The sequence below is a fragment of the Anoplophora glabripennis genome, unplaced genomic scaffold (assembly GCF_000390285.2).
Source record: "Anoplophora glabripennis isolate ALB-LARVAE unplaced genomic scaffold, Agla_2.0 scaffold76, whole genome shotgun sequence".
NCBI classification, from domain to species: Eukaryota; Metazoa; Arthropoda; class Insecta; order Coleoptera; family Cerambycidae; genus Anoplophora; species Anoplophora glabripennis.
Window position 1 is genome coordinate 894737 of NW_019416218.1, and position 12145 is coordinate 906881.

The 12145-nt window shown below is 30.7% G+C and overlaps 2 protein-coding genes across 2 annotated transcripts in view; both read right to left on the reverse strand.

Moving 5' to 3' along the window:
* Positions 1-250: 250 nt before the first annotated feature.
* Positions 251-8013, reverse strand: LOC108906889 (myosin regulatory light chain sqh). Its single transcript, XM_018710327.1, has 3 exons — positions 7855-8013; positions 7452-7644; positions 251-765 (listed from the first exon to the last, which is right to left on the reverse strand). Exons 2-3 carry the CDS (start codon positions 7639-7641, stop codon positions 431-433), a joined length of 525 nt encoding a protein of 174 aa, XP_018565843.1. The 5' UTR covers positions 7642-7644; positions 7855-8013; the 3' UTR covers positions 251-430.
* A 3056-nt stretch (positions 8014-11069) lies between these two features.
* LOC108906897 (sushi, von Willebrand factor type A, EGF and pentraxin domain-containing protein 1) overlaps positions 11070-12145 on the reverse strand; it is a 129074-nt gene continuing 127998 nt past the window's right edge. Inside the window, exons 16-17 of the mRNA XM_018710334.2 lie at positions 11806-11914; positions 11070-11744 (exon numbers count right to left, since the gene is read on the reverse strand). Coding sequence (XP_018565850.1) covers positions 11465-11744; positions 11806-11914 — 389 coding nt within the window. The 3' untranslated portion in view covers positions 11070-11464. The remainder of the gene's footprint in view (positions 11745-11805; positions 11915-12145) is intronic.

Consider the following 12145-nt stretch of genomic DNA (forward strand, 5'->3'; position numbering starts at 1 on the left):
GCCCTTCGGGTGCTTTTTCTATACCTTGTATATAGCAATATTAAAGTTGCAAATTTTTTTGGATGGCTCCAAATGCAAAAAAAATCAAACTTGAGCTTAGAAAAAAAATTAACACTCATTAAATTTACTCCAAATTTTGCAGGATCAAATTTTAAACCGTCAAGTACATTATACAACAAAAAAAATAATTTTTAAAATATTCAAAACTTTTTTTAAGCACTGATATTTCTCCCCTATTAAAACATACAAATATAATTTAATTATATATTGAATATTAGTAAAAAAAAGGTAATACATTACATGCTTATGAAAAATGTCTCATTTTATATTTACAATGTAGCTTGGAAAATCAAATACAGTGCTGCATTCTACCCTACATGATCCACTTAGTTGTATGATAAACATGTTCCACCGCAACCAACCAGATAAGTTACTGCTCGTCCTTATCCTTAGCTCCATGCTTCAAAATGCGAGTGAATTCAACGTAATCAAACAATCCGTTCTTAATTGGAGCTTCTCGGTACATCTCATCTACCTCGTCGTCGGTGAAACGATCGCCCATTGTTGTTAGGAGCTCTCGAAGGCGTTCTTCGTTTATGACTCCGTTGTTGTCTTCGTCGAAACAGCCGAAAGCGTTTTTAATTACGTCTTCTGGGTCGGTTCCTTGGAGACGTTCCCCGAACAATGTCAAAAACATGGTGAAGTTTATCGGACCGGGCGCCTCGTTCATCATTCCGTCCAAATAATCATCCTTTGGATTTTTTCCTAAGGAAAATAAAGGAAATAAATATTTAAAAAAACTCAAAATAATTGTGGTTAACTGACTTTAATGGTTTTTGTGCAGTGACGAATTTATTATTATTTATTTATTCTTTCAAAAAAAATTGTTTTACAATTTTTACAGGAAGAGTTCTGTAACAAGTGGAAAAGCAAAATCTTATGTCAAAGTAATTATACCATTTTAGGAGAATGAGAAAAAAAAAGGAAAAAAAATCAAATACCTTAATATTACAATTACAAAACAAAAAAAATTATTAAGCAAGCGTGGGAAAGTATAGAGAAAAACAATTGCTCATTTAAAATAAAGGCACGAAGCTTAAGTATACCCATTACAAACATGCAGCAGTTTTGGTTGGTTTTTTGCATGTTGTCAAGAAAACTATTAAATCACCAAGAGAAGTTAAATTCCTAAGATCAGGTGATTTAAGATGTTCATATATTTAATAAAGGTAAAATATTAGTGAACACTTTAGCAAGGCAATTAACCAGTGCAATACTGCGATAGTTAGAAGGATTATCTGTTTTTTATGAAACATTATTAGAATCACACTAGACCAAGCTAAAGGTGTATTACCATCATCAAGAATTTGATTATACAGGGTGAGTCAGTTTTTTGTAGACAAACTTTAACAGGAGGTAAAACACATGTTTTTAAAAAGAAAAGTTCCTATAAACATATGTCGTAGAAGGCTTCGTTTCCGAGATACGGGGTGTGGAATATAATTTTTTTTTCTCGAATATTCATTATAACTTATAAACGAATGCTTAGATTTTTTTCATGCATAAAACAAGCGATAAAAATGTTCAAAAACTTGCACAGTGGCGGAGTGGGGGGGTGCTCAACCCCTTTCTTAAACAGAACTTCTACGCCAATGACTATTTTTTAAAAAAACTGTTATTTTCATTATCTACATACAGTTTAACAAAAATAATGTTCCTTCTTCTGTTTCGAAATTCCTGTACGTTTCCGAGTTATTTTCATTTTTAGTGTTTGATGTGATACTAAATTAATTTATTTATTATCAATTATCGGCTAAATATTTAATTCTTTCAACGAAACCTACCGAAATATGGTTTGTTATGGATTCTAAATAGCCGAAATCTCTTATTCTTTAACTTTTTCCAACGTAGTCAAAATAAATGTTTGTTATATCAAACCATACTCAAATACAAGACTTTTATAAGTTGAAATATGTTTAGTATACTAATTTTAACAATTCTTATTTATTATGTGCTGCGTAAATACTAATGTACTGCAACTAAATTACAAAAAAAAACATTGAATGAACATTGATGTTTATGTTTATGGAGAAATTTTTTGAATTTAAAACAATATTTAATTAACAACTTCTTAAAACTTTTTGGCAACTGCACAATAATGTATTGAACAGATTTCAACTTATACAAGTCTTGTATTTGAGTATAGCTTGATATAACAAATATTTATTTTGACTACATTGGAAAGAGATAAAGAATAAGAGATTTCGGCTTTTTAAAATCCTTAACAAACCATATTTAGGTAGGTTTCGTTGAAAGAATTAAATATTTAGCAGATAATTGATAATAAATAAATTACTTAATTTAGTACCACAACAAACATTAAAAATCAAAATAACTCGGAAACGTACAGGAATTTCGAAACAGAAGAAGGGACATTATTTTTGTTAAACTGTATGTAGATAATGAAAATAACAGTTCTTTTAAAAAATAGTCATTGGCGTAGAAGTTCTGTTTAAGAAAGAGTTTGAGCAGCCCCTCCACTCCGCCACTGTGCAAGTTTTTGAACATTTTTATCGCTTGTTTTATGCCCCTTAATTAATAGGCATCATCTCCCAAACATGAAAAAAATCTAAGCATTCGTTTATAAGTTATAATGAATATTCGAGAAAAAAAAAAATTATATTCAACACCCCGTATCTCGGAAACGAAGCTTTCTACGACATATGTTTATAGGAACTTTTCTTTTTAAAAACATGTGTTCTATCTCCTGTTAAAGTTTGTCTACAAAAAACTGACTCACCCTGTATACAGTACATAGATATAACTGTCAGTTTTGAGGTAAATTTTTAAGGAATTCATAGGATATTTCATCTACACCAGGGGATTTGCCATTTTTACAACAAACGAGAGTAGCTTCAAGTTCAGGGAGAGTAATTGGTACATCAAGAATCGGATCTTTAGCGTCAAAAAATAATGTGCTGTCAAGTAGATTAGCGTCTTCCAGAGCACACTTTGATCACTAGCAGCATCCAAGCCAGAAACAACAGATCTGTCATACAAATAATTTTTATATTTGATCAGCTTGGAGTACTCCTTCTTAATACAAATACATTCACTTTTAAAATGCCCAGAAAAATTGTTAGCTTTACAATTAGAAAGACTAAGTCCAAGTTTTTTTTTTTCATAATTTTACATTCATCATCAAACCATGGTTTCTTTGGAGAGAATGAAGAGATAGTAGTGTTAGTGGAGTACTTTTTGATCATACCCATATTATGCACAGATTCGACTATCACATTACACAAGTTATTATAAGAATCACTAGTAGCGTTAAGAAGTTGTACCCTCTGTGAATAGTGCATTAATATTTTAAAACCAGTGCCGAATTTATCATAAACAGAATGTTTTTGTCAATCAGAAATATAGCCGAATTTTTTTTATTCAAATTATAATTAATAATCGATCTACTGAGAACAGTTTCTTGTGATTACGGTGATGGAAAGTCTAATGGATCTACCTCTACGACAATACGATCAGAATATCAAATTGGAAGCCAACATGACTGTGCTGCTAATCAGACTAATAAAAGAAGAGGTATGGTGGAAATTAATAAGTATTTGCTTGGTAACCAAGACATTATCTAATACATTCAGCTTATAGACACTCCCTCAGATTTAAAGGGTATCCCAGTAATGATCAAAAATAAAACCTGATTGTAGAATCTCTGAAGAAAAAAGTTTTTATGAATTTATGATCTAAAAGCCTTAGTTTTCGATGTACATCTTTCAAAATATCAGAAAAATTCAAAATATCAGAAAAACACATCTCCAAATACACAGAGTGTTCTGAAAGTCCATCAGCAAACTCTGGAAGGTGATTCTATGAATTAAAATAATAGTAATATGTAATGAAAATTTTTTCGAATTGTCGATTCTTTGCAAGTTACACCTTGTCAAAGTTCAATTTTTTTTATTTTTCTTTTTAAATAACTTATTTAATTCAAGTTCGATTGGTCTCTCATTTGGCACACCCACTAAGGAGATGAAGCTCTAGCGGATCAGTCAGAGAAAAGTTTCATTATACACCCCTAGAGGGCACTTTATCTATAACTTAAAATTTGTTTTGTTCGTAACTATTTTCTCTTGCTAGACATCACAGAAAAAACATTATTGAAAAGAGAAACAATATCAGAAAAAATTATGTATTCTTTATTCAAGCCGATAAATGTAACTGTTCGGCAGGAAATCGCTATTAACCCTTAACTACTAACGTGTTTCATACAGGGTAGGAAAGTACCGATGGTCTATCTGAAGTTACGTGAGAGCGATAAAGTAAGCCATAGAAATCCATGCGATAGAGAAGGATGGCTATAATGAAGGCGTCTCATAGTCACCGCCCGTTTCGCTCTTCCACAAACAAGATCCACTTCTTATTTGTCGAAGGGCGAAATGGGCGTTGACTATTAGACGCCTTCATTATAGCCATCCTTGTCTATAACATGGATTTCTATGGCTTAATTTATCGCTCTCACGTAACTTCTGATAGACCATCGGTACTTTCCTACACTGTATATGGCATTGTCACTAACCCTATGTATCACAGACCGCTATAAGTATTATGCATATATTATGCATAAATTTATGTAATTAATTGCAATGACCTGTTATTTGTGTTCTTCATACATCTGGCAATTTGTTGCTTTTGTTTAAAATTCAGCTAATAACACAAGCTTTTAAAAAATGATAATCTTGAACGGATGTTCGAAATTTTCTGCAATTTAACAATGACAACTACAAATGCCAAAAGATAGACAAAAACACTTGTATTTTGAAAATGTAAATTTTATTTTTAATAATCATAAAACTAAATATCTGTGAAAGAAATAAAGCAAAAAACGCAAAAATAAAAAAATAACAATTGCTCGTTTACACTAAAGGCACGTCCGAGAGACGGCTACTCTTATTTGATTTCAAATATTCCATAAACTAAACAATTCACGGTCACCATCCTTGGGATACTGGTTCGATGCTAAATGGACAAATTACGTAAACGCCCATTAAACAATATTGAGTGGCAAGGGGTTATCTCGCCTATGGTGTGTTGCAGTCCCGTCTCTGAGACGGTTCTTTCTGTAATTAATCAAGTTACCATGCTGTAATACCATCTCTTGTAAAACCAGCTTTGTTAGTAAATAAAATATTATTAGTAAATTCGTTATCCTCATATTATTACAGAGACGAAAAAAATTTATGGTGAAAAATCTGACATACCTGCTTTAAATAATTTTTGTTACAATTCGTAACACCAAAATTACTAATGACATTTATTTGAAGCATGGTAACTTGATTAATTACAGAAAGAATTATAAAAAATTTTATGTTCAATAACATATTAATAGCGATTTCCTGGTAAACGATTACATTATTGTCTTGAATAAAAAGTACATAATTTTTCTAAATATTGATTCTCTTTTCAATAATGTTTAAATATCTGCGATGTCTAGCAAGAGAAAAAATTTATGAACAAAACAAATTTGGAGTGGGTAAAATGCTCTCTAGTGGCGCATAATGAATCTCTTCACTGACTCAAATGAGAGACTAATCGAACTTGAATTAAATTAGTTATTTATAAAGATATAAAAATTAAAAAAAAATTGAACTTTGACAAGCTGTAACTTGAAAACAATCGACAATTCAAAAAAAAATTTCATTACATACTGCTATTATTTTAATCCATAAAATCACCTTCCAGAGTATCCTGACGGACTTTCAGAATTTGACGTATATTACTGAAAGGACTTAATGAATGTAAAAATTCAGTGAATTTGTAATTATATTAATCAGTTGCGGAGATATCAAGAGACACCTTAACTAAGCACCCCTAAATTTCAACGCCGCTGCATATTTTGGGAATTCTATATGTTCATTTGATTGGCAGGTGTACATCAAAGGAATAATATATCTTCTGTATTATTTGTAAGAATTTTTTCTGGTATTTTTTTTCTAAAATATGCTTTCCACACAGTTCAATAATTCGTAAATAATTCAAACACTATACGTTTTACAAAAAAATATATTACCTATAGAAATTTTTATTGCCAATATGATACTAAATAAGTATACAGTAATCAGAAATTTAAAAAAATATTATTGGTTCAGAAATATAAAATTTACGGAGGAATAGCAAAGAGCAAATTTCTACTCCTCTGACTGACTTTTTCAGACTTTAAATGAATATAGTATTTAAAATTGCACTTGCAAAAAAAATTCCTATATTTTTTAACAAAACGAATACTTAGTTTTACAATTATTTTCAATGTATTTGACTGTGGTAAGTTTATTTTTGAAAAAAAAAACAAGGCTCGAAACTAGTTTACAAATAAAATGTAAGATATTTTTTCTTCGAAATACAAGAACAAATCAAATGAAATTATCCCATGTCCAAAAGCATCAAAATTTTGAGGATTTTAGTAACAATTACTTCTGGTATCACCTCTGGTATCTGGTTAACATAATTGTATATGAATTGAGTGAATTTTTACTTTTATTTAGCTAAGTTGCTAGTCCGAGTAGAAATAGTTGTTTTTGTGATATTTTCCAAAAAATATAACACCCTGTATCTTGAAAACTAAGAGATATATCCATAGCAACTCTTTCCTTAAAATTATAAAGGGATTACATTACACTATATCACTTATTATTAGAAATAGACCCGTTAAACCTTTTATCACTATAATCGTAAGAGAGTTCTATTGAAATAAATAAAAATATTCATAAGAAAAAAATAAAATTTCTGTTATATCTGAAGAAATGACAAACTCATAACAATGCAACTGCTCTTATCAAACAAAAATAAACTTGGTGCCTCCTTCATTATATATCTAAAGATCAGTATGTATTGTATTGTTTTACTTTTGTATGAAATCATTATTTAACTGAAAATTAAAAATCATGAAACTAAAACAAATTTGGTGGACAGCTGCGACATGCTAAACTCTGCCTTAATTATGCCACCTGTTAATAGGAAGCTCAACTAAAATCTCATACGACTGTATGTCTTTTATTTATTAATAGAGAAACAGAGGAGTTACTTAAAAAAGAAGTCTTTTGTAATAACATCAATAGCCTACTAGACTTTTTTCGCAACTTTCACTCATACTACAAATACGACTTCAATCGCGAAAAAAAAAAGCCTTATGTCACAACTCGATATCAATGGCCTGCGATTTGAACTAAAATTTTTAAGATCAAATAAAAATTTATGTAAGGAGTTTTAACTGAAACTGCTTATACGGTTCCTATTAACTTTCGTTGAAAAATATTGTTCCGAGATAAAACTATACACATATGGCAATAGAACATGACATTGCATTACATATTAAGCACTGTATAAACAAAGGAAATATTTTTTTACTGGTTACTGCTGTTATAAATATAACTAAATATATTTACCTAATGATGCAAGCATATCATGTAGATCTTCCTTGTCCACGAAACCGTCATGGTTTTGATCGATCATATTAAAAGCTTCTTTAAATTCTGCTATTTGGGCTTGATCAAACATAGCAAACACATTTGAAGTGGCCCTTTGGGCACGTTTCTTTGTTGTTCCACGGCGGCTTACGGTTTTTCTGGACGACATTTTCTGTAATTCAACGATTTTTAATACATCAAATGCTTTCTCAAAAAGCCACTTATTTGTATTCACATAAACTTTTATACCTCCCAAAAGGTAAATAGGTCGGTGACGCATGAGGTAGAAATGCTTATTTATCGGTTTTTGATAAAATTTAATGGTAACAATAATTATTGCTTCACAAAATAGGAACTTTAGTAACAAATAAAGGAATCTTACCTGTATCTTAATACTATTTACTCAACATAAAAAAGTTAATTGGTATATGAATATAAAAAATTTAAGGCAAATTTGTAGAATATAAGAAAAACTTTACACGTTAACGAACTAAATTTCACTCGATTTTAGTACTTTACTTTGACAGATATTGCACTGGAGTGGGGGAAATATTACTGGTAAAATTTCTGACTAATGTTGCCACACCTAGTTCAACTTACCAATCGTAACGCATAACCTTAAAGCGGTAAAATTTGAATCACCATTTTCAAATTAGAACAAAGTGTTTTATTCGAATCCAACACAAAAAATGTTGTTATAATAATAACATCCGATATATACGATCCAGTCATTAAATAGTTTAGAGTTACTTATCTAAAACGAATAAATTTGTTTCATATGTTCTAAGTGCAATAAACTCACAGCTTATTTAAAATTAGGTCAGTTTCGTCTTTCCCTTATAAGGTTACAGTTTCAAAGATGATGAAGTAATCTTAACGTTTGCTATAATTTGTTCATATATGTATATACGTGCTACATACCCGCAAAACACAATACAGTGTGAGTCACAGATAAGTGTAAAGAATTTAATCCAAACTCCAAACTTCTGGTCAAAAAGTAATTAACTTAACAATTAAGTAGCAAAGAGCTTCTTTAGAATGTTGCTTGAGTTTGCAAAAAAGTTCCTTTATGCTTTATGGTAACGATATTTAAATGGAAATTGGCTAGGAGGTTTTAAGGATAGCCAAACATAAATATAAACTTACTTTCTATCTAAAACATACAGGTCTTTATGAAAATCTTATGACAACACTTGTGTCAATATATAGGATTTATAGTAACTTTATTTAAGGAATCTTTTAGGAAAATGTAGTTGCTTTTTGAAACGCCAGATTCTCATATTACAAAAAAATATTAAACTTAGATCGTCTAAACTAAAATATTAGAACTTAGGTCGTTGGATCCTGTGAAATCCACCTGGTTATTTAAAATATGACTATCACACCTACAATAAAACATTATTGTCATTATTAGAGTTTTAATCCCATGCTCATAGTTATTTCTAGTTTTTTCAAGTGCTTAAAATTCAAACAAATTTCGATCTAATTTTTTTCAGGATATTCATACAAATACATCTGACATACTCTTTCACAGTTGCGGTTACAGGTATAATAAATTCCGATCATATTACGCTTATCTTCATTTTCAACATTTGCCAAAGTTGAAACGGTTTTGAACATTTACTGTAATTCTTTAAAGTATAATATTCAGGATTTCACAGGGTCTAACGACATTTAGTGTTCAATAATTCAATAAACATAGAAATCTAAATAAAAAATTTAGATACATTTGGAACGAATACATTGAAAATGAATTTTTTGAGACAAAACATCTGAATCTGGTTCGGGCTGAGGCAGTACAGTATTGGGGGTCATGAAAGCTTGCAAAAAATTTAATAAAATTTCCAAGGTCGTATTTAAAAAAAAATTAACTTGTTGATGGTCCCGATTTTTTAGAGGCATAATGTTGGTCCCCTGATTATACAACTTATCCCCATATCTCTTTTCCGTTTCCGAGATCCCTGTAGTGAGAAGCGAATTTGTAACAGCCTGTTATATTAATTCTTATGTTTTTTTCTACGCCCAAATTTTTTTTAGTTTAAAAGTGACAAATGTCAGAAACAGTATGAACAAGTGAACGTAACCTCAACAAAAATTTACGAATTTTGTTATTAAACAAGCTTACCTATATTAAATTGATCTATATTTTAACAAGTATAGTAGTTTTTAAAATAAAGATTATGATTTTTGAGGTATGTAATGTATGTATCAGTTTTTCGGTTTATTATGCCGTGGTTGAACTTTTTTAAGTTTAGCTAGGAATCTTTAACCTACCCTTATTGTTCTCGGGCTAGATACTGTGGAGGCGGACCCCGCTGTCAGAACCCCTAGCCTCGCCCTGATGTTAATTTCGCTTGCTGTTGGTTCTAAGGCCGGATGGAATCCTTTCTCCAACAATGCTATCTAATATTTTCTGTAATAACTGGTCGCATTCAATGCTTCTAAGTGCAGGATACATCCGATTATAGATATAAAAAAACGACTAGTGTTTTATTGCAGAATTCTGATTTATTATTTCAATGACGTGTTCTACAAAAACTCAATTTTTTTGAAAACGGCTAATTTTTTCGAAACAAATATAGAGTACCTTTTTTAAAGAGGAATCAGCAACGTATTTAAAAATTCAGTTTTCAGCTCTATAAAATGACACCTGTCAAAATTTTGGCCCAACGAGTGTGGTGGCAAGTCCGTCCCTGACTTCCTTGACAGTATAAAACATCTACCATAGTATGGCTTTATGAGCCTTTATGGCTTACATAAAATATTAAAATTTCATTGAATTATACAAGTCGGTTCAAAAGTTAGAACCGAAAAAGTAAGTCGCTGGGTACCCCTTTGGGGCGCTGTATCTCCGTTAAGGGGCACTTTAGGAATTTTTTTATGGCAACCTAGGGTTATTTTGACCTCCCCTATACACTCCTGAGAGTATGCCATATACTTACCAGACACCGTGGATATTTATTATGTGGAGTAAATAAAAAAGTTTTTTATACTTTATAAAATTTCACAAGCGTAAAAAATTTTGAGTAGTTTTCGTGCCAGATGGCTATTTTTATTTAAATCCCAAATGCAGGGCCAGGTTATTTGGCACCTGAAGCAAATATTTACTTGCCGCCCGTTGGAACAACAAATTTATTAATAAAAAGTTATAAAAAATTTAAAAAACGTTTCAGTAGACAAAAATAAATCAAAAAATATTTTAGTGAAAAAACAAACAGAAATTATAAGAAACAACTTATAAAAAATAAAACAGATTCCAATAAAACCAAAAATAAAAAATAATCAATAAAAACAAAAAAGAAACTAAATAATGTCAAAACGGGATCTTTACACATATCACATATCAACTTTTCTACATTTTTCATCAACAAAGTCTTCAATAATATCAGCGTAAACTAAATTATTTGTTATATCTTTCTTAAATGCCGCCCTTAAAAAATGCTGCCTAAAACATCTGCTTCGCTGTTTCACCCCTTCCGCCGGCCCTGCCCTAATGATATTCTAATTGAAATAGCACTATACTTTTGTTGAAAAATTTTTTTTATAAATTGGTTCCTTGTAAGGTACATTTAATAAATTAATTAAGAAAAATAAAACAAAATTATATAGATATATTTTAACTATACATACAGTTATTCTACAAATTTAATACAAAATGAGTATTTACAAGTTTGATCGACAGAAATCATCATGTATCACACATACACAGACACACCCACTATTAACAATAAACAATATTTTACATATCGTACTTTACAACGAATGACTATTGAGATTTTACTTTAAACATCAATTATCATCAGCGTCATTTTTGGTTTGCGTTATTAATTTCATTAATTATTATAAATAAATCTTGGATGGATGCAGAAACCGACAATAAATAAACTACTTCCATTTCCGCTTTCCCTCAAATTTTGATTTGGTCAATAAACATACCCTCTTCTGGTTAGCATTTGTACAGTCAAGTCAAAAAAGTACTAAGTTGCATAGTGTTATCGCACTGCAACTCCGTTAATAGTCACTGCGTTTCCGTAAATCCTTTCGATTGGTTCTGGTTCGTAAGTGCCACTGTCTCGACTTGTTTCTTCGTATGGAGCATCGTACAAGTTCTCTTCGTGGATGTTTTCATAAATATTCGTTGACTCTAGGTTAGGGTGTGCATAACCGTTTCGATCGCTGAGGGTAGCGTAACTCATTACCGCTGCGTTTCTGTCTTCCTTCCTTTCAGCGCCTTCGACGTTTTCTGTGTTCTTGACTGCAACTGGTTTCCGTCTGAAAGATAATACGTCACTTTAAGAAACAATGAATTCGCGATTAACTACTATTAACTTACAATTTCAAGTAAGTGGCTCCAAGAAGGAGTAAAAGGAAAAGTACAATTCCAGCTCCAATTCCAATACTAGAACCCAGGTTAGATGTTTCTTGGGGTTCTCCAGTAGTCACTGTAAAAGAAAAAGTTAAACATCGTTAAATATAATCGTACATTTTTTAAATCTTACAATCTGATTCACATTAGCGAAAATTATGGGACTTTTCAAAATACAGATTGTCAGAGTTAAAATTATAAAAAATGTATTAAAATTGACTGCATAGACTTGTATTTCATAACAGCACAACTTTTTCCATTGCACATTTATTATTCAAAGTATTGTTTTTTCTACGAAACTCTCATT